The sequence below is a fragment of the Capra hircus genome, chromosome 17, assembly GCF_001704415.2.
Source record: "Capra hircus breed San Clemente chromosome 17, ASM170441v1, whole genome shotgun sequence".
In the NCBI taxonomy this organism is placed as follows: Eukaryota; Metazoa; Chordata; class Mammalia; order Artiodactyla; family Bovidae; genus Capra; species Capra hircus.
In genome coordinates, this window is record NC_030824.1 from 58,177,097 (window position 1) to 58,204,211 (window position 27,115).

Consider the following 27,115-nt stretch of genomic DNA (forward strand, 5'->3'; position numbering starts at 1 on the left):
TGTAGGTAGCTTCTTTACCAGCTGAGCTACCAGGGAAGCCCAAGTTATTTCTTAGAGCATCATTTATAAAGGAAAGGTTTGAGATAGCCCAAGTGTTTCCCTTTTAGGAGTGGATAAGAAAATACAGCCTGTACTTATACTTTTTTAAAAAAGAAAAAACCTTGAAAAGTTCTGAAGATGACGGTTGTGATGGTTGCATAATGGTGTGAACATACTTAATGCTACTAAAGTGCACACTTAAAATGGTTAGAATGAAAATTTATGTTTTGTATATTTTCACACAATAAAAAAGTGCCATATGAAAGAGGAAAAAAAACCCACTACACAGTAATTGGTAAAAAATAAACTAGATTTTAAAAAGAGAATAATCAGTGAGAATGTAAAGAAAATGAATTTCTTAAGAGGAGTTTAATTGTAATGTTCCACAGACTCATCACAAGAAAAGAATATTAATAGTCAAACACATAACATGGGCTGTTAGTGTGAGGTAATGGTACTAATGGCCTTGTGTAGTTATAGCTTCTTATCCCTATTTTAGGCTCTTTGGATGAAAATGGACTTAATTTCTTACTTGCTGACCTGGTAAAACTCTTGGTTTTTCCATGTTCTAGGAAAGTGGCAAGATACCAAGAAGGAAAACAACACCAGAACCAAAAGTTGGGGCGGGAAGGAGCTAGAGGGATTAAAATAAAACTGTAAGCAAATCCTTGCTTGTCAGTCCCTCTCCTTTATGCATGAGACAAAGGAGGAGGTTATTCAGGAGAAGCAGGATGGTAGAGGGGTTGCCTTGGTAAGCCCTTAACCTTTCTGCACTTTGGTTTCATCATCTCTAAAACAGCGTTTACGTCATGGGATTCCTGTAAGGATTAAGAGAGTTAATAGGTGTAAGAGCTTGGGACAGTGCTTGGTGCTTCGTTGTGATGGGGGTGGTGGTGAGAGCAGAAGGCTTTTCTTGCTCTCTCTGAATACTTGAGCTGTGTTGGAAATTGACGGCGCCATGGGTACGCTCTTGCGTGATGTTTCCCATAGAACCACTGGCATGACAGCCCTTTGAAGTGGGTGGTGAGAGTTTATGGAGTCCTCGAACTGGCATGTTTCAGATATTCTGTAAAGACTGCTGCCAATACGATGAATTTCAAGAGGAGCATAGAGTGATTTCTGTGACGGAATAGGTTTTTAAGTTTTTATAATAAAACCATAGTTAACTCTGTCATCTATGTATTTTCCACAGCTATATTAGAATCTTGAACAGGCATTTCTTTAGAATTTGGTATGTTCTCAAGAGTATGGAATAGTTTTATGATTAGTGTAATAAGCAGAATGTGCTAAGGAATGACAAACTTCTTTGATAAAAGTATAATGCATATTTGAGAAGTAATGGTTAATTTTTATTAAGGCTGCTTTGGATGATGCATTCTGTAGTTCATCCCCACTGATGCACATGGTTGATAGCTTAAACTCGTTTGGATTTCTGCATCAGGATAGGTAACAGAAAGCCCGAGGTACACAGGAGATGGAGTTGTGGTGAGGAAATGGCACAGGTTTTTGTCCACCCTCCTTTAGATAATTACAGAACCTGAAGACGTCCTGTGACTCTTATCACAGTCAACCTGGTAATGTGGTTCTTCCACCCTTCACGCCTCCCCTCCACTTAGCAGCTGTGAGCTTGGTGATGCTGGAAACTGTAGCCTGCCCAGTTTTTTTCTACTGTACCTTTATGTAAGCCCTTACCGAATTATGCAGTTAAATAGTGAATTAGTGGAGAGTAAAGTTGCTTAGAAAGTTGAACATACAGAGGAGGAGAACTTGCATTCGGAAGCCTTCCAAGTGCACTCTTGTTTATTGGGTTTTTCCATCCCCATTGGTAAATAACTGACTCTGGGGAGGCTAATAGGTAGAACTGGACTAAACAACTGACCTGAGGCGAAAGAGGTCTAGGTTTGTGGTGCAGGTCTCACCTCATTCTGTAGGTGACGCCTGCTCGTACCCATAGCATCGTTTCCCTAACCCGATGAAAGACAAGCGCTTCTGCTGCTTTTTTGCTCTTAGCTGGAGGGAGCTCTTGCTGTAGGTAAAGCGGGCAGCCGCTCTTTGCTCAGTTTCTCCTCCTGAAGGCCTGTTAGTCTAGCTTGGGTTTTTGGCAGATTGAAAACAAGATGTCATTGATTGTGAAGGGGAGTGAAATCTGGCTGATCTCAATGTTTGTTTCAGCGGTTATGTAAACTTAGATTTTGAGGAGTTATTTTATTCTTCCAAATAACAGATTGACATACTGGGAAAGGACAGGACCGAATTGCTTTTGAGGTATCTGATTAATACAGAACATTTCTTTGGTAAAAAAATTAATGCATTGAAAAATGTGAAGGATATTTGAATTATTAATGGAAGGGGACTGGAACGGGGAGGGAACTTATTTTTTGTTATAACATGCCATTTTGTAAAATTGAGTTTTTTGATCATGTGGTTGAATTGCTTAATAAAAAAGTATATTCCCATCAAATGTCCTATTCATCCAGAATTAGGTTATATATCCCAAATCCATATATAGGAATACATTTCTAGTAATCCTAGTTCAGTGATAATTCTATTCTCTACAGAAATACTTTCGATGTGTTTTTTTTTTCTTTATAAAAAGATAAATCTTGCCACCTGTTAGTCATAATATTGTCTTCTGGGGCCATGTAGAACAGATCTCTTAACCTACTTTCAGTTTTTATTATTGGGGTTTTAAATTGGAAACAGTTATTGGTTGTAAGTAAAAATGGTCTGCTCTCCTCTCTCCTCTCCACCAGCTCACTGCATAAAGTAACTGCTTGTTCAGATTTCTTTCCTGGCTTTTCAAGGTACACGTATATTTTACATGTACAGGTTTTGTTTCCATTCGAGTTTTTAAAATGAGATTGTACTGTGTGTAGTGTTCTGCAGCTTTTTTTTTTTTTAAACTGAACAGTTATCATATGGTTTTTTTTTCCATGTTAGACGTGAAAGGCTGTCCTCCCCCTACTTTTTTACCGGTCAACATCATTGTTGGATGTACTATAAGTTAATCATTCCCTTATTGTTGGACCTCTGGGTTATTTGGTACGTGAATGGTCTTGAACATAGGTCATGCTCACATGAGGATGCTGCTTCCCTGAGAGCTGTTTCTCCGGCTGTTTCCCTCATAACCCTCATACCACAGGGTCTACAGGAGTGGGGGTCTCCGCACTGCCCCCTTCAGAGCATTCTTCCAGCATCCTCCATAAAAACACCCAGCTCTGACTGTCACGTCAGACTGTGCCACACTTCCTCTCCTTATTATTCACTCCCCATCCTCCACCCTCATCACTGCAGGATTTACCGTCCTTCTTCCCTCTGTTGGGGCTACCTTGGTGCCTCAGACAGTAAAGAATCTGCCTGCAGTGTGGGAGACACAGGAGACATGGGCTCGATCCCTGGGTCGGGAAGATCCCCTGGAGAAGGAAGTGGCAACCCACTCCAGTATTCTTGCCTGGAGAATCCCATGGACAGAGGATCTGGTGGGCTACAGTTCATGGGGTCATACAGAGTCAGACACGACTGAGTGACTAACACACACACTCACACTCTCTCTCTCTCCATCTCTCCCCCTCTCCCCTTCCTTTCTACCTCCCGTGATCATTCTTGAGAGAAGCCTGGTGGGCTACAGTTCCTGGGGTCGCAGAATCAGACATGACTGACTCACACAGACCCACTCCCCTTCTACCTCCCATGATCATTCTTGAGCTACTTCTTTGGTAACCTTTGACTCCACCTCAGGTACGCCATCTCATAGGGCTGTGATACGGGATTTTAACAGATTCCAGAAAAATTAAACAGACATCACCAACTTTATGGTTAAGTATTTTCTTCATAAAATGTATTTGTTCATAGCCATAACTTCAGAATGTGTTAGCCATTCAGTCATATGACTCCACGGACTGTATAGCTCTCCAGGCTCCCCAGTCCATGGGATTTTCCAGGCAGGAATACTGGAGTCAGTTGCCATTTCTTCTTCCAGGGGATCTTCATGACCCAGGGATTGAACCCTGACCTTCTGCATCTCAGGCAGACTCTTCACCATTTGAGCCACCGCAGCAGCTAAGGTCCGACCATTTCTGCTGGACTGATCCAAACCTTTATCATCTTGAACCACAGCAACTGCTGCAGCTTCCTAACTGGTCTCCTTACTCCTTCTTGCCCTGTCCCTCCTCCTCCTCCTGCTCCCCCACCTTCCAGCCTGTTCTCAGCCCAGCCACACCATAGTCACCCCATGAAGCTGGCGGTGGGCCCACACTGGCATCTCTGCTCCCGGCTCAGTTCAGAGGGGAGGAAGCTCCAAAGTGCTTGTGGCTTTGCTGTCTGCTCCTCTGCCTTCCCTCTCGCCATCCAGGCCGTGCCGACTCCGTGCTGCCCCTGGACCATGTCAGGCACATTCCTGCCTCTTGGCCTCTGCTCTTCCTTGCTCCCCCTCTGCTTGCCATGTACATCCTCAGACTGGCTCCATCTCGCACCTTTTTAGGCTTCTGTTGGAAGATCACCTTCTCAGTGAGGTGACCTGACCACTAGAATGTAGGTCTCATGAAGGCATGAACTTTTTTTTTAAAACTGTTTTTTCCCTCTTGTTCAGTGCTGTGTCCCTGTGCTTAGAATAGTGTCTAATAAAGGGGGCCCAGGTTTGATTCCAGGGGAAATCAAAAGGGGCCAGGGAGATAGATCCCATATGCTGCAACTAAGACCCGGAGCAACCAAATAAATATTAAAAAAAAAAAAGAATAGTATCTAATATATTCTGGGGGTTTGTCAAATGAGCTGAATCACTGCAGTGGTTATCAGCTTTTCTTATCATTTTCTTTGTACCAAGTTCAAACTTCACTGGACAGACAAAAGCTAAGACACAAACTTTTGTTTGTGTAAACAGAATATTAAAATTAGCTTACTGTGAACCCACTCTGTAAATATGTTACTTTTCTCAGCATGTTAGAATTTTCAAATCAATTTTATGTATTCCCATTTAAGGCTTGGAGAAGGCAATGGCACCCCACTCCAGTACTTTTGCCTAGAGAATCCCAGGGACGGGGAAGCCGGGTGGGCTGCCATCTATGGGGTCGCACAGAGTCGGACACAACTGAAGCGACTTAGCAGCAGCATTTAAGGCTGGTAACAACCCAGTGGGGTAGGTGGTGAAATCAAAATTTCATGGAAAAGCAAATTGAGGCTCAGAGGTGTTTTATTCAAAGAGCAGCTGCTAAGTGGAAAGCTTCCCTTTAGACCTGCCTTTTCTCGTTCCAAGGGAAGCTCCTGTTTTCTCACTTAGAAATGTCTTAAAATGACAGAAACATGGTGGGGATCTGATCTGAAAGTCTGGAGACTGGGTCCTGATTTCTCCCTCTGGATTTTGGCCTGCCTTTTGTTTCTGCTTCGCAAGCACATGAAATAAACGGTTCGCTTTAAAATTCCTGACAATGACAGAGCAACAAGTTTTATTTCTCTCACCTGTGGAGGAAGTGGCCTCCACCCAGTTTTACTGAATTAGGAGGGAAGTGATTTTTTCAAGTGATAAAAAGAAATAAAATTCCACGTTCTTCCCAGAGGAGGAGTTAACAATTGGGAGAGTGGCGTGAGACCACATGTTGGTTTGTAAAAGGATATAACTTGTAAAGATGTTTCCTTTGATGCCTGTGATGAATATGGATGTGTTTCCCTTTTAGAGGGTTCTGATTAAATGACTCAATTAAGAGCAGAGCTGGAGGATCTAAATATAGGGAGAGGGCTCAGGCGGCCCTGCCTTGTGTATGTCACTCACCCCTACAGATGTGCGTGTTTGTGGTCATAAACAGCACCTGTGAGATCGGTGGAGCAGGAGCAATGTTCCAAAAACTGAAATACAGCAGGATTGGCGCGTTGTTTTGTTTTGTTTTTGTTTTTGTTTCCCAAGTAAAAAGGATAGTTTTTTTCCTCTTCTGGCCTATTCCGTTTTCATCTGTGAATTTAGTATTGGAATTACTTACTGTTTTAACCTGATGAATAGACTTCAGTATCTGTTCCTGGTTTAAATTATAGATCTACCGCTTACTAGAAAATGATCTGGGAAAAGTTACTTAACCTCTGACCCTCAGGTTTATTAGTAAAATGGAGATAATGATATGCGCCTTGAAAAGTTGGTATAAAAAGTCAATATGAGTGTAAAAACTACCAGTACAATCCTTCCATAAGGTAATAGCCCAACTAAAATAGTTTCTTCCATTTGTTAATGATTGAATCATTCATAACAGGTCACTTAATGGAAATTTACCACATTTAGCATTCTTTGCAAGCTGTAAAATTGCTCTTTTATAATAACTTAAGACTCAAAAGAATTTTTTTCCAAGAGACAGCTACTGCAGACCTTTTCCTCCTATAGACAGACAGTGAAGTTTGGAAATGCCTCTGCTCTGCCGTCTCCAGTGTTTGAGGAGTAAGCAGTTGCAAGCCAGTAACTCTACAGTTCTTGAGTTAAGGTGACTACAGATGAGATTTATCAGAGCGCGGTCTTTCAGTTCAGTCACTCAGTCGTGTCCGACTCTTTGCGACCCCATGAATCGCAGCATGCCAGGCCTCCCTGTCCATCACCAACTCCCAGAGTTCACTCAGACTCACGTCCATCGAGTCCATGATGCCATCCAGCCATCTCATCCTCGGTCGTCCCCTTCTCCTGCCCCCAATCCCTCCCAGCATCAGAGTCTTTTCCAATGAGTCAACTCTTCACATGAGGTGGCCAAAGTACTGGAGTTTCAGCTTTAGCATCATTCCTTCCAAAGAAATCCCAGGGCTGATCTCCTTCAGAATGGACTGGTTGGATCTCCTTGCAGTCCAAGGGACTCTCAAGAGTCTTCTCCAACAACACAGTTCAAAAGCATCAATTCTTCAGTGCTCAGCCTTCTTCACAGTCCAACTCTCACATCCATACATGACCAAAGGAAAAACCATAGCCTTGACTAGACAGACCTTAGGACCTGGATATCTTGAAAGGCTTACCACGTACAGAAGGACAGTTTTCCATTATAAGCATAAATTTGAGAGGGGAATTCAGGGGGATTAAAGAATACTGTACAACTTGTAGAAACTTCCCTTTAACCCATATGGTAAGGAATCTGCTTGCGATGCTGGAGACCCAGGTTCGATCCCTAGGTCAGGAAGATCTTCTGAAGAAGGGAATGAATACACTCCAGTATTCAACTTTTAGAGGAAGTGGCAAGGAGATGTAGAAAGAAGCCAGGTTTCTTGGTTGAAGTTGAGGACAGTAAGGAAACTCTGCTTTAAGCATTTACCTAACTAAACAAGTATCATCTAGTGAAACGAAACCAAACTGACGCTATTCTGCAGGGATTATCTATGACTGAGAAAAACTGACCAGGTCCCCTGTCGGCAGCCTGAATTTGTCAGGATGGAAGCACTTGTGTAGCACCGCAGAACCAGAAAGAGTTCTTGTCTTGAAGAATTTTCCAACACAATGAACATACATTGAATAGCAGACTTAGTCCACTTGAATATGTAAACTACAGCACTGTCGGTTAGAGACACATCTAAGTGTGACATCCATAAATCCTTGATTCCTTTTCATTGAGAGGACGCTGCTTTTGAAATCATTTGGCTGAAATGTTACAGCCTGCAGTGAACTTCAAGTGGCAGGTGGTAAGCGCATCCTTTCCTTTTTGATTCCTACGATTCCTGCTCACTTAACACTTGGTTGAGAGAGACCACATCTCGGCAGCTCTTGCTGGCTTGTCCCTCTGATCACACCTAAGAGACTGGAAGAGAAGCTGTTGGTGCCTGTGTTTTAAAGGCTCCAGTACCTGCATGATTGCATGATGAAAATTAGCTTTCAAGAGCTGGTCCTCTCTTCCACCTTCACCCCCTAGTTTCTCCAGATTTGGAAAATTAATCTCTGAAAAAAATTTTAATGAAAAGGAGGCAGACTAGCTATTCTATGTCATCAGTCTCACATTTAGAAAGTGGGGAAAGGTTTGGAAGTAACTGAAACAGGCTGAATAATAAGAAACTCAGGAAAGTTGAAGTCTGTCTTCTGGGTGTTTGGGCTTCCCTGGTAGCTCAGCTGGTAAAGAATCCGCCTGCAATGCAGGAGACCTGGGTTCGATCCCTGGGTTGGGAAGATCCCCTGGAGAAGGGAAAGGCTACTGGGAAGTTCTCCAGTATTCTGGCCTGGAGAATTCCATGGACTATATAGTCCATGGGGTCACAAAGAATCAGATACAACTGAGCAACTTCCACTTTTCTGGGTGTTTGTGGCAATAGGACATTCTTGCTGTTCCAAGACCAGCAGAATTCCTCTGTGATCTGCAGTGGATGTTCACGTTACTTTCTTGTATAGGAACTATAAATATGTACATTTATATGTACACCCATATATATATATACACACACGTCTATATATTTACCCTCTAAGGACTCAGTCAAAGTAGAGTTCCTTTTAGCCCAACTTCTGAGCAAAGAAATAGGTGGTTTAAAAAGTGCTTTAAGTCTGTCAAAGAGATAGAGGTTTTAGTCATCTGTACTTTTTTCTTGTTCTAGGATTTTCTTTCCCTTCCTTTTGATTAGTGGCGAGCTTTATTTAGCTGCGTTTGACCTGTTTGAAATTGGGAAATGCTGAATGAAAGTTGAGGGCTAACTGCTTGTTTGATATATGAAAAAGAAACGCAGAGTGACTTACAGGACAAGGATCTCAAAACCTCCTGAGTTCCTAGTTGGAGTAACTGGGAAAAGGAAACATTTGAACAGATGATTTGTTGGAATCACAGGCCATTGTTACTTTGGGGCCTTTTCTGAGACTGAGACAGCTAGAGAAAACCCTTCTCTCTCTCTCTTTTTTCCTCTTTGGGATGTCATTGTACTTGTGTAGCAATTTTAACTTTATTTTCCTCCCTCGTTTGCCTTAAGAGTAGATGATGGTGTCGCATTTTCCTTAGGGAGCTGTGTGATCAACGCTCTATGATGCTTTTATTCAGAGCTGTCTGGAGTTGGTGCTGTTCCAGTTGTGTCCTGTGTGTTCCCAGAGTACTTTCTCTGCCTGTCTTCATTACTGCTTTTCCTTGGTCCCCTTCCTAGGGTTGGTTTTCCAGCTGGAAATGTGAGCGTGTGTGTGGCTTCAGCTTTCCTGTTCAGGCAGTCTGTGGGGTGTCTTTGGTTCTGCTTTTAAGTAATAGGTATTTTAGCTTTATCCAAAGCTTGGTAGTTTCCCAATTCTTCATAACTTTTCATTAATTCTGTAGCCTAATTTTATTTAGCTCTGTTTGGTATGGTTCTCCCCTTCTTTCTGTGAATTCTCCATCGTACTCTTCCCAGCAAAGCTCATGGCAGTTCTTGGATTCTTGGTTTAAAAGGGTTGCTCTTTATGTTTTAAAATATATACTAGCATCGAGTCTTTGGAATATTTTTATTTGCAGGTCTTCATCTTTTTAAGCATTTTCAACCCAAATCTGTAGTGTCTAGTCTGTGATTCTGTGGTTTCTGTGAGTGTCAGGAATGTTTGGGTGTCTGTTTTATCCTTCTTGGCAATCATGATTTGTTCTGAGGAGTCTGCTCTTGGTTAGGAGTATATATGGAGAAGGAAATGGCAATCCACTCCAGTATTCCTGCCTGGAAAATCCCATGGACAGAGGAGCCTGGTGGTATATGGTCCTGTTGGGTCGCAAAGAGCCTGACACGACTGAGCAGGAGTATGTGGTTGACATTAGTACCTACATGAAATAAAGCAGGTTAAAAAAAAAAAGTCCATTTTGAAGTAATGAAAAGTTACATTACAGATTTCCTGGTATGTTCACTTTTTGACCCTTTTTTATATTTTAATTTAAGCATCTCGGGGGAGGTAAGAGTTCTCATCAGGCCTTGAATCCTATCTAAAATTGGATGTTAGGATAGAAAACACCTTTCCACAGTACTAATTAATATTGCCACCAGTCACTTTATGCAGTACACCTCTGAGGTACTTCCTGTTTCCATGGCATTCTAGTGAGGTGTATGGTGAAATGATTTAGCCATGAAACCACTAAACTACAGGAATCATATAGTTTGCTTAGGATTTCTGAAAAGCCCCACAGTCGCTCTTTGGGAACTGGAGTCTTTTTCTGTTTCTTCACAAGATCATCAGTTTAAGAAGAGCTGGTGGTATATCAGGAAATACACATGGAGTTTATTTAGTTACTTGGAAATACTTTCTCCAGCAAAATGGATCAGACTTTTTCGTAGAAAGATAATCTTTACAAAGTTGTCTGCTTTCTCAAGTAACTTATCCAACAGTTAAACAGTTCTAAAGTGAAGTTAATCAATATCCCATACTTTTAGTTCCTTGATTCTTTTGATCTTTATGCCTTGATGTTTTGCCATTAGAGTTAAGACAGCAATGAACCAAAGAGCAAGAGGTTGGGGCCTGGGGTGAGTCACTTGCTTCACTGACAATAGACCATTTATCTACTTTTTTTAAGGTACCTGGAAGGAGTCTTTGATACTTTTCCCCCAGTCGATTTTGGAGCCTATATTTTATGCTGATTTTGTTGAACAATTTAGTTATTCCTCAGTATTTACAGGGATCATTTATTTTGTCTAGTTTACTGAATTCATGCCAGTGCACGGATTGTAACAGCGCTAGTCTGAAGCTGCAGAGGGCGACTGGCCATCATCTGTCCCCTCTTCTTGTGCTTTTCTCGATTTGTAGTGCTTGGCAGCCCCCAACCCTCACCCCACCCCACCCCCATGTCTTTTTTTCGTATCTTCAGATGCAAATTAGGATAATTTTCCTTTGAAACTTTCAGTGGGAATCTGGGATCTGAGGGATTGCATGGCAGAGAGTGTGTTTTGTTGATACTCACACAGTTGGATAATTACATGTTTCTTTACTAGATGAGGCAGAGGTGAAGAAAACGCCCCTTGTGCGGTTGGCTAATGAGGGTTCCTTTCAATGTAGAGCGAGTTCACACAGCAGTTAAAGTTAGTTTACAGCTTTTTGCTTTTTTTTCTTTTAACATTAAGGAATACCACATAAGTTGCAGAATTCAATAGCCATGTCAAAAGGAGCATTATAAGCGTATTTTTCACATTTGGTTCTGGTAGTGCTAATAGAAATCCTTTCCATGAGTGAGACTCTATAGGGAAAGGTACTGACTTTAGAACCCTGTCTTAAACTGCATTTTTATGACGTCTAAATCGGGTCCCACTGTAAGTCTAATCTGATTTATAAGTAGACTTTGTATGTGGCTTGAATTAATGAATTGAGGTGGTTTTTTGTGTGTGTCATTTGCAAATATTTGTGTATAGAGGCTTTTAAAATTTTTTAAAGTTACAGATTTTCATTAAAGAATGTTTGAAAAGTTTTAACAAGTAGGAACGAGAGAGACTTAACCTTCCAAACCCAGCCACTGTTAATACTTTGATATATTTACACAGTTGTTCAAGCTATGTACACAGTTTTATATTCTGCTTAAGGTTTTTTCCAAGTTATCATTTTTATGAACATAATTTTTAAGGACTACATAATATTCTTTTGAGTGGGCTATACTACAGCTTCCTTAACTATTTTCAAATTTTTAGATATTTATTTTTTTCCTTACAGTAAAGAATACTCTGATGAAAATCATTGTGCAAAAACAGTTTTACGTTTTCAGTGCAGAATATTTCCTTAGTGTACCTTTCTAGAAGTGAAGCTAGTGGAATAAATCTCGCCCTTTTTTTAAGACTTCTTGGGGGTTCTTTACCAGTTGAGTGCTTTTTCATCTTTGTCAGTGTGAAATGTTTGTATTTGGAGAAGAGGGAAGGAAATCTCTGTTTGCTGACTCATGTTTTTATTTTGCGCTTTAAACTGATAAGGCCACTTAGCTCTTGACATAAACTAAAGCAGGAAGTACCAAAAGGGGCAGAAAAAAATGAGTTGTCTTGCCAAGGCCATCGTGTCATGGACTCTTGAGTTCCTGATGGGAGGTGGGTTACTTGTTTGACTTGAATATAAAAAAAAAATGCTTAACCCAAGGAGGCAAAAATCAGTCATCAACCTGCGTTTTGTTTCATAGGCACATTTATATGCAAGAGTTTATGATCTTGTCCTTTTAATATTTTTAGTGGCATCAACTCCCACCGCCCCCTGTTCCCCTGTGCCCGCCCCCGGCCCCCCCCCCCCCCACAATTGGCCCTAACAGTGTGGGTTTTGGTTGTTGTTGTTACTTTACAGGGAGGCCTGGCGTGCTGGGGTTCATGGGGTCGCAAAGAGTCGAACACGACTGAGCGACTGAACTGAACTGATTGACAATGTTGTGATTCAGTTTTTTGATGTTGTTTTTGTTCCCTGGGTGGAGAGGCCTTCTATATTGAGGATGTCACCTTAGCTGTCTTTCTGAAACATGAAGCTAATCACACTGATGGTCTGATTTAAAACCTTCCATTTGCCCACAGGATAATAGGCATCACAGGCCCTTCACAGTCTTGCCCTGCCCTTATCAGCCTTGTATCATCTACATCAACCTTGAACCCTAGCATTTCCCTGATGTCGGTTAGAACTACCTATTTAGAAAAGTGGTTTAAAATTTGAGGCTCTAGAGCCAGAAACATGGGTTCCCTCTCTGGCCCCACCACTTACAACCGTGCACATAAACCTTGAACAAATTAATTAACTTTTTCTGTATTTCACTTTCCTTACCTGTATAGTAAGGAAAACAGAATGCTCTCTTAAAGAGGGTTTGTCACAAAGTTTAAACCAGGTAATAAAGGGAACAGTGTTTCTCATGTAATGACTCCAAATATTAGTTCTATTGTTTTGCAAAATTCTGCTCATCCTGTAATGATATTTCCTCTTATGGAAAACTTCCTCCTTTTCTGCTTTTCTGTATTGTCGGGCAGCATTTTTCCGTGCGGTAGAGCTTTTGTGACATGGTTGGTGGTTGGTTCATGGTCGGCACATGCGCAGTACAGGGGCCGCCTCTTATGTTCCTGCGCTGAGTTCACCTGGTTCCACTCGGAACTCCTCTCCTGCTGAGACCTGCACTTGCCTCGAGACTGCTCAGCACAGTCCTTGAACTTGGCATACGGGGAGCCAGTTTCCTTCCCGAGAGCTCACTGTTAACACACTGGCTCTTCAGGATGGAGCCATCTTTGTCTCTGGCCTAAGTACTTAGGTACTTAGTTGGGTAGCCTAAGTACTTAGCAGGCACTCCGTGCAACTTCGTTGAATGAATGTCGATTAGAATAGCTAAAGCAAAGGTCTGAAATTGTGGTCCTCAGTCTCCCCAACTCCCCACCCCACCCCACCCCCACACGCCTTTTATGATAAATCTTATCAGTTCTAGAGTTTAAAATAGCCCCAAGTGATTTTGATAGAAACTCACCCCCTCAATTTGAAAACTGTTGACTGAAATATAAAAACGCAGCTTTTGGAGTTGAAGAAAAGGACATATAGGATAAGGAGAAATGTATTCCGTTGATAAATTGTTACTGGAGGACAAGGGAAAAAGCTGTCTTTCTTGTTCTTTTGCACAATTAACCTTTAGTAAAAGTAAATAATCATTTCAGGAGGTACACTGTGACCAAGTGTGACTCTTGATGATAGCATAGTGTTTTGTTTTCTCTTTTATTGTTAGACAAAAATAATGCCACTTTCAAAGAACTGGTAAATCTGAGTAAAACTTTACAGAAGGGAACAACTGAGCCCCTATAACCTATTGAGTAAGTAAAGCTCCACTCTTGGCCTTCTAATTCCTTCAGGGAGCTAAATCATTCATCAAACATTTATTGAGACTGATATGTGCCAGGTACAGGGCTCTGCTCCAAAGACAGGAAGACAGTCAGATAGAATTCCATTTTCCTCTAGTGAGGAAGTAACTGCTGGCATGTACAATTTGCTGTGATAGCAGTCCATCATTATTATCCCTTTCAGTTCTCAGAATCAGTAGTGATTTCCCCCTTTTATTCCTCTCACTGGTAATCTCTGCCTTTTCTTTTATTGATTAGTTTTGCTAGAGGAATATCTGGTTTTATTAGTATTTTTCAAAGAGCCGACTTTGATTTTATTTTCCTATTTTATATATATATTTAATTTTTGCTCTCATTTCCTTTAACTGTCTTTGGGTTTAATTTTTATTCCTTTTTTTTTTCTTTTGGTAGATACATAGAAAATTAGTTTCCAGCTGCTTTTATTTTCTAATTATGCACTGAAGAGTATAAGCTTCCCCCTAAGCATGGATTGAGCCGCATCCTACAAGTCTGATGTGTCAGAGTTTTATAATCATCCCATTTAAAACACTTTCTAATTTCCCCTATATTTTCTTCTTTGGCTCACAGGTTATGTAAAAGTGTAATTATTTTCAATAACAGTATTTGGGCATGTATTCTTAGTTGTAGTATGATCAAAGAGCATATTCTGTATCGTTTTATTCCTTTGATATTTGTTGAGATTTGCGTAACGGCCCATTATATGGTCCTGTGTTTTTTAAAGTACTATGTATGCTGCAGTTGCTGGGTGCATACATGAACTGAGTCAAGTTTTTAAACATGCAATCTCCTATATCTGTCAATTTTTATTTGCTTGTTTTGTCATTTACTCTGTTGATCTCCCACTAAGACTGTTTGTCATTTTAACTATGTCAGTTTCTACTTTATGTATTTTGAAACCATTACTGCTTGGATAAAAAATTAGGATTGTGATATATTCATAGTAGAGCACCTCTTTTAACATTATAAAATGTCCCTCTTTTATCTTTGGTGATACTTCTTTCTTTGAAGTCTCTTTTGTCTGATTTGATAGCTCTGTGAACTTTTTTGTTTAGAATATGCACAGTACAGTTCTTTTCCATTCTTTTTCTTTCAGCTTTTCTCTGTCCTTATATTTGATATGTGTCTCTTGTAAGTACACTGTATATTTTCATTTGGCTTATTTAGTCTCTTGATTTGTAAGTAATTCTCGAGACTTTGAGGATTATATCTGAATCTTACTGTTTTCTCTTTGACCCACCTATTATGTACTCCTTTTTGTTCTGAAGTTTTTTTGGTTAATCATATCTTTAAATAGAATGCCATGTTTTTAATTCCTCTATTACCTTTTTATTGCTTTTAAATTATTTTTTCAGTGGTTGCTTTATTATGACATGAATTCATAATTTGTATCTAATAATTTAATGCTTTGGCATTGCCTGGGTAGTATAAGGACCTTAGAACTCTGAATTCATTTATCCCTTCTGCTTTTTTGTTATGCATTTTAATTCTGTCTTTTAAGCACCACAAGATATTCCTGTAATTGTTTGGTAAAGTCAGTACCCTTATGGAACTCTTCATTTTTTTCCTATAGTTTCTTGCTTTTCCCTTGTGCTTGAGAATTCCTCCTGGAAGCCAGTTATTTCAGATTTTGTTTGTTGTAAAGCACTTTTATTTCGCAGTCATTTTTGAATGACTTCTTTCCCTCTGAGTATCGCGTTCTGAGTTACCAGCTATCTGCTACATTTGGCAGGCCCAAGACACCGTTTTACTGTGGTTTTGTTCTCATTGTTCCTGTTGAAATGTCAGCTGTCATTCTTATTGTACTCATTTGAAAGTATTGTGTCTTTTTAAAGATTTTTGTGGTAGGTTTTCAGCAATTATACCATGATATGACACATGAAAACCTGTGGATTTCTATGTCTCCTTCTTGGGATTTGTAGGGCTTCATGAATCTGTGGCTAGATGTCTGTTGCCAGTTTTGGAAAGTCTTTGGCCAGTAACTTTCAATATACTATATCCTCTCTCACAGTTTTTCTCTCCTTCTTTCCTTTCATCTTGATCTAGTCTAGTGTTAAGATAATTCTAGGCTGTTTCTAAACACTGTCCATTTCAGTTTAGCCCTTGCACTAGGGCATACCTCTTCAAGGGTCTCAGCGGAAAACCTGGTATGTTCACCAGAATTTCGCCTTGGCAGGCCCTCAACTCTGTTTTTTTTTTTTTTGGATGGGGGTCTCTCCTCAACACTGTGAGACTCCTGAAATCTCTGCTTGGTCCTTTAGCTTCTTTCTACTTGGCTTCTTACAATGTAGCTTTGGCAAATGCCTTGAGAAGAAAAGCAATGAAGAATGTTTAGCTTATCACTTCATCGCTTTTCACATCTTTCCAGATGTGGCCGCTCATGTCCTGAGTACTTTGATTGCTCATTGATGCCTTTAGAGAGTTGGGCTCCCCCCCACCTTGATTTATTCATTTGTATTTTATTCAACTTTTATAGTTGTTTGGGAAGGAGGTTGATGGGATACCTGCTACGCAATCTTAGCTGGAGTTGGTGCAAAGTTATCATCTTTCATCTTTTTCACCATTTGCATTTTTATCTAGTGAAGAGTAACTGGAAGGTTTAAATGAAACAGTTTGACTAAAGTATTTGGTACAGTATGGGTTCATGCATTTGATTCATTTCACATCAATAAAAAGCGTATTTGAAGAAGCAGGGAATGAATTTCCTACCTTAATTGCCTGATAGTCCAAAGGCATAGACTTATTTACTGAATAAAGACCCTAAAATGTTGCTACATTTATCTAGTATAAATATAACTAACTACCTCTTCTTTTAGCATGAGATACTTGAGCAAACCAAAAACAGATGTTAAGACTGTTGTAGTTCTGTTGCTTTTAGTTTTTGTTGATTGAGGTATATTTTGAAATAAATATTTTAGAGCCCATGAGTGACTATAAATATAAAATATCACAGTATCTGTTGAGAACTTGAACTTTTTTTGCACTAAGGGGACTATTGCTTCTACCTCATAACTCGTATAAAGAGTAGCATACTTCTTTTTAAATTGCATCTCAGTTTATTCATCTATAAAATTGCAATGATTGTATTACCTAGTTGAAATAATTATTTAAAGGGTTAAATACTGTGCTGGTCTGCTGCCATAACAAAATACCACTGATGAAGTGGCTTAAATAGAAATGTATTTCTTACAGTTCTGGAGTCTGTGAAGTCCAAGATGAAGGGTCCAACCAGTGTGGTTTCTGCTGAGAGCTATCTTCCAGGCTTGTAGGCAGCGGCCTTCTTTCTGTTTCTGCAGGTGGCCTTTCCTCAGTGGGTGCACACATAGGGCAAGAGAGAAATCTCTCCCTTCTTATGAGGCCACTAATCCTCTCAGGTTAGGACCCCACCCTCATGACCACATTTGACCTTAATTACTTCCTTAAAGGCTCCAGGTTCCACCTCCAAATATAGTCACACTGAGGCTTCAATATGAGTTTTGGGGTGGGCAGGTGCATAATTCATTCCATAGCACACTGTAAAACATAAAAGTGCTTAAAATAGTACCTGGCCCATGGTAATTGTTTAATAAATTGTGATTTTGTGGTGGAGATGGTTTTAAACATCCTTTCCCCTTTTTTTCTTTTCTAGGTGCTCGCTTTGGGTTCCTTTTGGAAACACCAGGAATGGTCATTTCAGGACCTCCGCACGAAGAAGCTAAGGAGAATCTTATGTAGATAAAGTGAAGCCTCTCTCACTGTCCTTTCACATTTGGGGACGTCTGTATTTCTCCCTCCACAAGGGGTGTGCACAGCACCATCATGAACGTGACAAGTTTGTTTTCCTTCACAAGTCCAGCTGTGAAGAGACTTCTTGGCTGGAAACAGGGTGACGAGGAAGAAAAATGGGCAGAGAAGGCCGTTGATGCTTTGGTGAAAAAACTGAAGAAAAAGAAGGGTGCCATGGAGGAACTGGAAAAGGCCTTGAGCTGCCCGGGCCAGCCCAGTAACTGCGTCACCATTCCCCGCTCCCTGGACGGCAGACTGCAGGTCTCCCACCGGAAGGGGCTGCCTCACGTCATCTACTGCCGCGTGTGGCGCTGGCCCGACCTTCAGAGCCACCACGAACTGAAGCCGTTGGAATGCTGTGAGTTTCCCTTCGGCTCCAAGCAGAAGGAGGTGTGCATCAACCCCTACCACTATAAGCGAGTAGAAAGCCCCGGTGAGTGAGTCCGTTCCTGTAGAGGCATTTAGCAGATCTATGTTGCTTCTCGAAATCATCCCTTTCCATGTGTTTTTGTTGTTGTTGTAATTTCTAAGTATCAGGGGAAAAGTCATGTCTGTCAGTCCTTGAAAGGGTCATATGTTCTAACAGCATAGTCTCTAGTTAACTTTATGTCTTGGGAGCAGGGCTGTGAAAACTGTCATGGAGGCATTAATACATCTACCTTTTCATAAATTGTTTTTTTTGCTAAATTTATTCTTTATGTTTCCCTTTGGTTCTGTGCATTTCTCAAGACAGAGGTAGCTATGATTTTATTGCAAGGGAAGAAAATCAGGAAAGAAGCATGATGTTGCTGTCTACATACTTGAGGGTGGTTGCCAGTGACATATCACTTTATCCTTAAAAATAGCGCTTTTAATCATCTCCAGTAGAATTTTGCGATGGCATACTCCGTGTGGAGGATATGAAGGAATTATGTTCTGCCGTGGAATCATTTGATACTATTACTTTATATGAGATACTCCTAGTTTTTACATGTGTGACCTTGGAGGGGGTGGAGGAAGCATAATAAAGGTTTAACATTTACTTGGTTTTGACTTTAATTAGAGTCCACATTCTAGACAGTGGCATCAGTTGGAAAGTGATTAGGCAATCTCAGGCACTTAAATATCTCAGTGTCAGATTGGAATCAAATTTGTTGATGGATTAGTTATTAATAGCTGATGGTTACCAGGTGTTCCCAAATGAGGCTGTGTGTTAGATTCATGTGGCTCTCTCCCAGAAATTCTTATTCTGGCAGAGCCCAGTGATCCATGTTTTTGTTTTTTGGTTTTTGATCCATGTTTAACATGTACTCCAGATAGTGTTGATAGGGGCTATTGGATTGGTGTTTGGGAACTATGCTATATCCCATAATAACCTGATTGTCAAATAAAAAGCATTCTGGTTTCTTATGGAATATTTATGACATTTAAAAAGGGAATAATAAGCATCTTTGTATCCACCACCCAGTTGCCTTCAGTAACTACTGTTCTGAATTTGATGCTTAGATTTGATGAACATCATTCCCAGGCATGCTTTTTACTGTTGTTTTGTATGTATGAATCCTTGACAGTATGCACTGTTATTCTGAATATTTAAAGGTATTGTATAGTGATATTAGAGTATCCTTCTACAGCTTGCTGTATTCATTCAACATCATGGTTTTGTGATCTCTGTATTACACACTTCAGGGTTACTTTGTCAAGGCCTGTGAAAAATCCTCAGGAGGTTTTATTTGAATTTCATTGATTTCATTTGGGGAAGGATTGACATAGTTGTGCTCTTGAGCACAATACTTTTCTAAATTTATTTAGGTTTTTAGGTTTTCTCCTTGAAAGTTCCTGCACATCTTTTGTTAGGTTTATCAGTATTTCTAAATAACCAGGTTTTATTGTATCCTTTTAAAAGTTACATTTTGTTACAGTTGTTCATGGCTAGAACTGTGCTTGACTTTTTTCCAACAATCTTGATGAATTCTCCTTGTTCTAATATACACATTCTTTCACTGCTTGTTAGATCCACCATGATGTAAATTTTAACATATAATATATACAACAGGGTCATTCAGGTACATGGCTTTTTGATTCCCATAGTAACTTTAAGAGGTACAGAGGGAAGATTCTAATCCCACCTTACAAACGGCGAAACTGAGGTCCCTATAAACTAAGTGACCTGTGTGTCAGATAACTAAGAACTGGACTGAGGAAACATCGTGGATCCGTTTTCTCCAGACCTCTCCCTCCATCCTGTGTATGACCTTTCACCCTGTGCAGCAGCAGTTGCCTCCTGACTGGTGCCCCCTGCAGGGGGACTAGTGCACTACAGAGAGTGTTCTTCCGGGCTGCACGCTCTAGCCGTGTAACCTTCCTGCTTCCCATTCCTGTACACACAGCTGTGTGTTCTGGTCCTCGCCTACCTGGCCAGCTTCTTTTCCCACCTGCATTCTTTCATGTACTTCCCTGGTGACGCAAGTGGTAAAGAACCCGCCTGTCAATGCAGGAGAGGCAAGAGACACAGGTTTGATCCCTGTGTTGGGAAGACCCTGTGGAGAAGGAAAAGGCAACTGGCTCTAGTATTCTTCTTGCCTAGAGAATCCCATGGACAGAGGATCCTAGTGGGCTGCAGTCCATGGGGCCACAGAGAGCTGAGCGTGACTGAGCACGCACACGCTTCGTGTGGTTGAGTCCCATGGGAACGCTTGGATGCACTCCTCCCATGTGCCTCATTTCTTCTCCTTCTCCTGAGTCTTCCTTGCAGGATAGTAAGTCAAGCTCCAAGGTGGCAGGAACCATGTGCATAATTAACATCTGTACTTTTAATAATGAGCACAATTCAGTACGTTTCTGATACTAAAGGCAAACACTACTTTAAATTTCTCTGGCCATTTTTTTCTTTTTTGACAGATGAGTTTTTGGTTTGTTTGTACCCTCTGACCATTATCTTCCCTTTTGTTTCCCTTCATTGCCATTACTATCTGACATTAGATGAATATTAAAACATTAAAAGTTAATACGGAAATGATTTTGTTACTGTTAGTAATTTAGAGATCCTGATGTTGGGAAAGATTGAGGGCAGGAGAAGGGGATGACAGAGGATGAGATGGTTGGATGGCATCACCGACTCAATGCACATGGGTTTGGGTGGACTCTGGGAGTTGGTGATGGACAGGGAGGCCTGGCGTGCTGCGGTTCATGGGGTCGCAAAGAGTCGGACATGACTGAGCAACTGAACTGAGTAATTTACATGTAAAAGACTTGACAGGTAGGAGTTGGAAAACCAGCTAAAATAAGGCATTTTGAGACTCCATGGATATCACTTCATCCTCCCCTTTAGCCAAGAATGGGGAGCCATGTGTAGACCAGTTCTCAAAACCTACGAGGCCAAGATCTGGTGAATTTGAACATGTCAGGATTTTCCTTATATTTTTCATACTGTGAAGAGGATTGAGAACAAATGGACTTTTTCAGAGACCACCATGAAGCAATCCCTGCACTTTGTGGGGGAAAAGCCCCACTAAGTCAAAGTGCTGGGGGGCCTTAGCCCCGCACACTCGCAGTTCCTCAGGCATGCGGCAGGGCACACTCCTGGCTGTTTCTGTGACCTGGGAAGCAAGGCGGAGTTTTGAGCTGCAGAGGCACAGCTCAGCACTGCACTCCTTTGAACCTTGTTTTTACCTCTGAACTGTTTTACTTCAAATACAGTATTTCAAAGAGCAGTTTAGCAGTTGAAGCGTAAGTTAATCAGGTCTCCCAAATTTGTTGTTTTCTGCCAAGGCCCCTGTTGAGACCTCAGGAAGAAAATCCAGGAGAAACTGCAAGTGTCTGGAAGGTTTAGAGCAGTGGTTTTTCAAAGTGTGTGGTCCCCAGACTAGCAGCATTGGCATCACCTGGGAACTTGGTTGAAATGCATATTTTTAGATCCTTGCACAGACCTATTGAATCAAACTCTGGGGATGGGGCCAGCAGTCTGTGTTTGGACAGGCTCTCCAGGTGATCCTGATTCAGGCTTAAAGTGTGAGAACCACTAGTTTCCAGGCAAGTCATCAAGTCCAGTTGACAAGATGAGGTCTCTTACTGAAAAGAGATGCTAATGAGTTAAGAGTTTGAAATCCCTCTTTATTTAGAAAGTTGCATTTTGTTAGGGGTATAAAATTGACTTGCTTGCTCTAGAATGTCCCTTCCTGCTGATATTTATAAAGATTAGCATTCTGATACAGTGAGTCTTTAGGGGGGTGGGAGAGTAGACGGGGAGAAAGGAATGCTTTGTTATTTGACCCATAGACATTTTCTAATTGTTCTTTTCGATATCTTTTACTATCTCTGTTTCTTTGACCAAAAATAATTTTAATGGATTTAAGTAACTGCTGTTTTTCTTTAACCTATGCCATTTGTTTTGATTTTTTTTAGACACAAAAGAGTCTAAAAATTGTAGTGGTCTGGGAAGAAACCAAAAGTTATAGGAACACTTGTATTCATCACAGTTAACAATGGGATTTACCTATGGCTGATTTATGTTGTGGTTTGACAGAAAAGAGCAAAATTCTGTAAAGCAATTATCCTTCAATAATAAATAAATAAATTTTTTTAAAAACCCAAAAAACAATGGGATAGGGTGTGAGAGGCAAGAACCTTTTAGGCTTCCCTGGTGGCTCAGGTAAAGAATCTGTCTGCAATGCAGGAGACCCTGGTTCAATCCCTAGGTTTGGGAAGATCCCCTAGAGGAGAGTATGGCAACCCACTCCAGTATTCTTGCCTGGAGAATCCCTTGGGCAGAGGAGCCTGGCGGGCTGGTAGTCCATGGTGTCACAAAGAGTCGGACACAACTGAACAACTAATTTCTTTTGTTCTTTTTTGGTAAGTACTTACCAGAGCTAGCACCAAGGTCCAGAGTAGCTTGGCCATTAATGAAACATGCATCTTTGGGAAAAGTATTGATAGAAAGCAATAAGACTTGTGTGCAAGTGTGTGGACAGTTGTAGGAAAGAGGAAGTCCTTGCGGCTTCTGAAGACTCTGACCCTGTTGATGATGTAACAGGCGGCTGTTTACTTGGGCTTTTGGTAATCTTTAGAGTCCAGGCTACTTATTAGTGGTTGGGTTAAATGGCGGTCTTCTCTTTCTTGACCAAAGAAAATGCTGACATGATGAAGTCAGTTGTCTCGCTGTGGAGTGAAAGCCATTCCGTTGCTATCTGCCGCCATTAAAATGCCTTTGTGGAGATTTCCTGTCTTTTTTTTTTTTCTTTTTTTAATGTTTTTCACATGGTTCCTGAGAATTATCTTCTCTGCTTTGAACTTCAAAGGCCATATCGAATCTGAGCTTGAAATTCTGACATTTCGATTTTGATTCGGATCTCTCAAGTAACACCCTGGTGTTCGCTTCCTGGTGCTTCTTTCATGTTCAGCATCATAGCTCCCAGCTGTTTAAAATTCACCTAAAATCCTCTTCAGAATTCACCTAAAATCTTCTTCACTTGTTGACTGAGTGCAGCGTTTGCCCCTTCGGCTGCCTCAGTCACCGAGTAGTTCCTAGCTCTGTAAATTTTGCCTTAAAATCTTAGAAATGGACAGTGCAGGGGTGGTTCCTGGGATCTGAAGGGGAGTGGGCGTGGCTGTAAGGGCAGCCTGGGGGAGGGACCGTGGGGTGCATGGAAGTGTTCCGTGTCTTTGCTGTATCTGTGTCCGTGTCCTGGCTGATCCCGTGCTAGTTTTTCAGGATGTTACCACTGGAGGATACGCGGTACAGGGTAGACAGGATTTCTCTGTTGTTTCTCACAGCTGCATGTGAACCTGCCATTATCTGAATCTAAAAATGGTGATCCGCGAAAGAAGCAGCTAGTCTTGAATCAGTCACCTGAGTGCCCCTCCTCAAGACACACCGTTGTGTCTGGCAGGCAGCAGAGGTGCTCTACGAGTAGTTTCATTTTGTCACACAGAATATTAAAAAGACGTATACTGAAGGCTCAAGATTTAATAAAATTAATATTCAAAAATAGAATAAAAATCTATAATGTGTTTCTTCATGTTGTTAATGTGATTTTTTTTCTTGAGCCAGTGATGACAAAAACCTCTATGTAATTAAAGTGCCTTTTTTTACAGTCTTGTATTAGTATATCCATTTGGAGGATGGGGAATGGTGGGGCGGGGGGAGTATTAACTCTGCCTCCAAGTTTATCTGAGTGATGTGGATATCTAGGAGTCTGGTAACTGAAGCTGTAAGCCAGATATCACGATATAGCAGTTAGAAGCAGAAGCAGTTGGAAGCAGTTGTGAAGATTTGGGATTAACTATCAACAATATCAACTATAAAGATTAAAGCTTTATGACCTGTGCGTTATAGTCAGTGTTCTCTAGAGAATCAGAACCAATAGGATAGATATGGATCCTATGTATTTATGAGATCCTGTTAAATTTAAAAATTTGCTAATTACCCTACTAATAAGTCTACTATTGGTACTTCCCTGGCGGTCCAGTGGTTAGGGTTCAGTACTGTGTGATGAGGGCCTGGGTTCAGTCCCTGGTTGGGGAACCTCACATCCCACAAGCTGCATGGCATGCCCTCCTCCAAATAGATTTTTGAAAGGCTTAAAAAGAAGTCTAATACCTGTTACAGATTTATTATGGACGCTGGCTCACATGAGTGTGGAGGCCAAGAAGTCCCACAATCCACTGTCTGCAAGCTGAGGAGCCAGGCAGGCTCTTAATGTAATCCCAGTTTTAGCCCAGCGGCCTGGGAGCCAGGAGCACTGGTATGCAAGGGCAGGAGAAGACGTGCTCCAGGCTCTTTGTTCCCAATCAGCATTTGGGTGCAGTCCACTCACATTGGCAAGGATGGTCTTCCTTACTCAGTCTGTCATTTCAAATGCTTCTGTCCTCTGGAGACTCCCTCAAAAGACACAGCAAGAAGTACTGTTTCACCAGTTCTCTGATGATCCTTTAGCTCAGTCAAGGTAACACACAAAATTAACCATCTCACGCCATGAAAAAAAAAAACAAATAGGAGCACTGTTGTAACTAATTCAATAAAGACTTTTAAAATGGTCCTTGTAAAAAAAAGAAAATTTCTTTTCACTCAAACACCTACAATTCATGTACAGCTCCCCAGGAACTGAGTCTGCCCCAGAAAGACTGTAAAGAATCTGCCGGCAGTGCAGGAGAGCCAGGTTCAATCCCTGGGTCCCCAGAGAAGAGAATGGCAACCCACTCCAGTATTCTTGCCTGGAGAATTCCATGGGCAGAGAAGCCTGGACGGCTACAGTCCGTGGGTCGCCAAGAGTCAGACACGACTGAGCAACACACACACACACACACACACACACACACACACACAGGAAAGACAGGCATGAGAGTACAGCACAGTGTGCTAAATTGAATGATACAAGTGTGTATGGGGGACACAACCCACTCTTAGAAGCCTGGGGGTGCCCCTAGAACTCAGCTCACCTGACTCTAATGAGTCGGACAGTGTGTTCCAGTCTGTGTGGTGGTCTAGATATATATGTATTAACATGTGTGTCTGTATATATTTCATTGTACAAAGTATTTAAATCAGTTTACGAGGAGACTTACAGTAGAGAGTATTACTAATAAAGTAGGCCAGGGGGAAAAAAACTTCATAAGGAAGGTCAAGACTAAGGAAAATCACATATGTGCTCCAGGAATGACTGATACAGATGTATCAGAGTCGAGTTACTGTGTGTGCGCGGTCCTAGGCTGGATGGTTTGCTCCTACTTTTGGTGTGGGAGAGAGAGGTGTGTGACCCTGAGATGAAGGAAGAATGCTTTAAAGGTTGTAGAGCATTTGTGCCTGAGGCTGGATGGTGGGTGAGAGCCACTGAGGCAGTATGCAGAGACTTCCTGCTGGAGGGGAAGAGCGATGTCCTCAGACTTTGAGTTCCTTTTCCATCATCCACTCAGGGCTCTATTCTCCCATCCATGTGGAAGGTTGGTTTCGCAAAAGCATTTCGCTACTACTTCTGCTTCCATCCAAGCTCAAGGCACAGCCACGTGGACGTGGACTTAAGATGGCAAACTTTTTTCCCCTGTATTATCATTGGCATGTGGCTTGTGTCTGATAATTTCATCACTGTCATCTGCAGTTTTATTAGAAATGGATGAAGTAATGTAATCGTGTCTAGGATTTTATACCCAGATCTCTTAGTGGATTCCTTTATCTTAAACCCAAGACAAAATATGAAGTTTATTGTTTTGCTCTTTTCTTCTTTCCTTGAGCAGCTATTTGGGGGCACTGGTTTTGTGTTATTTATGAATGGATGAACTCATGGTAAGCTTTAGCAGTTACTGTGTATTATTTGTACATAAAATATAAAAGTACATAAATTACATAAGTTGAAGCAGATATCTAGATAATTATTATGTGACTTGTTTCTGGGTAGAGTTTTTTAATTGCCAGATCTTTCCCAACTTGAAGTTTTAAGACTGTGATCCGCAGATTATACAAAGTATCTTACTCATACTTTTGTTTTCCTGACCATTATCCTCTACTTCATTCCGTTTCTGTCTCTCCAACAATTAGGTGGGCTGCTGCTGCTGCTAAGTCGCTTCAGACGTGTCCGACTCTGTGCGACCCCATAGACGGCAGCCCACCAGGCTCCCCCATCCCTGGGATTCTCCAGGCAAGAATACTGGAGTGGGTTGCCATTTCCCTCTCCAATGCATGAAAGTGAAAATGAAGTTGCTCAGTCATGTTTGACTCTTAGTGACCCCATGGACTGCAGCCCACCAGGCTCCTCTGTCCATGGGACTCTCCAGGCAAGAGTACTGGAGTGGGGTGCCATTGCCTAGAGAAGATACATTCAAACTTTTTGGATTCACTTAAGGTTCATCACTGTTGCATTGTTGTTCCTCCAGTTCATAAGGCTGTAGGAAAACTAGCCAGCCAGCAGCTATTAAAAACCAAGCACACACTCAAAGAACCATGGCTGATGGAAAAGCAATTTTGAAAACCACAGAGAAACACTTGTAATAAAGTAGTTCACTGATGGCAATTGTGAGATAGTAATGTTTTCAATCAAAAGGAAAAGCCTAGCTAATAACTTCCAAGACTAGCTTGGGGTGAACTAACATTAAGACCTGTGAGTAGTGTGTTGGGGCTTTTGATCCCCACATGTGGCTCCTCCTCCAACAGCAATTTCTTGTGGGTCTGGGAGTGTTTTGTGTGGTTGTGGTGGGAACGCTGCAGGTGACCTGCCCTCGGTTGGTGTAGTGCCTTAGGCTCTTGATGGACCCTTGAAAAGTGAGAGAAATGAGGGGGAAGGTTAGCTTTTGTAATGATCTCGGGCTGATTCTCTTGGTTTTACTTTCAGCCTCCTTGGTATTAGAAGTTCAAAGCTTCAAAGAAAAGACTGGACATTTCTTTCTCCCGAAACTGTCCCATCTCCTTGTCTTTTTCTACTTTGAAATGCAGTAGTCTCTCAAATGACCCAGCATCATGCCTGATAACCCTGAGCTAGCCAAATCACCAGACCTCAGCCCTGATATTTGGAAAAACGAGATTTGTTTGGGGAGGAGATAAGGAAGGAAAGAGTGGAGCTTTACAGAGCAGGGCTGAGGGACTTCTGGCAGCTGGAGGCCACCCTGACTACTGTGTTAAAAATCTCAAGAGGGCCTG

General features: G+C 41.4%; 1 protein-coding gene across 4 annotated transcripts in view; it reads left to right on the forward strand.

Annotated features, from left to right (window-relative positions):
* Positions 1–27,115, forward strand: part of SMAD1 (SMAD family member 1) — an 82,159-nt gene that overhangs the window by 18,105 nt on the left and 36,939 nt on the right. For 3 of the 4 annotated variants that reach the window (XM_018061574.1, XM_018061576.1, XM_018061578.1), the window contains exon 2: positions 17,375–17,944. In XM_018061574.1, the coding sequence (XP_017917063.1) occupies positions 17,545–17,944 (400 nt within the window). In that variant the 5' untranslated portion in view covers positions 17,375–17,544. Of the gene's footprint in view, positions 1–17,068; positions 17,121–17,374; positions 17,945–27,115 lie in introns of those variants that run through there. The other variant, XM_018061575.1, reaches the window with a different exon arrangement.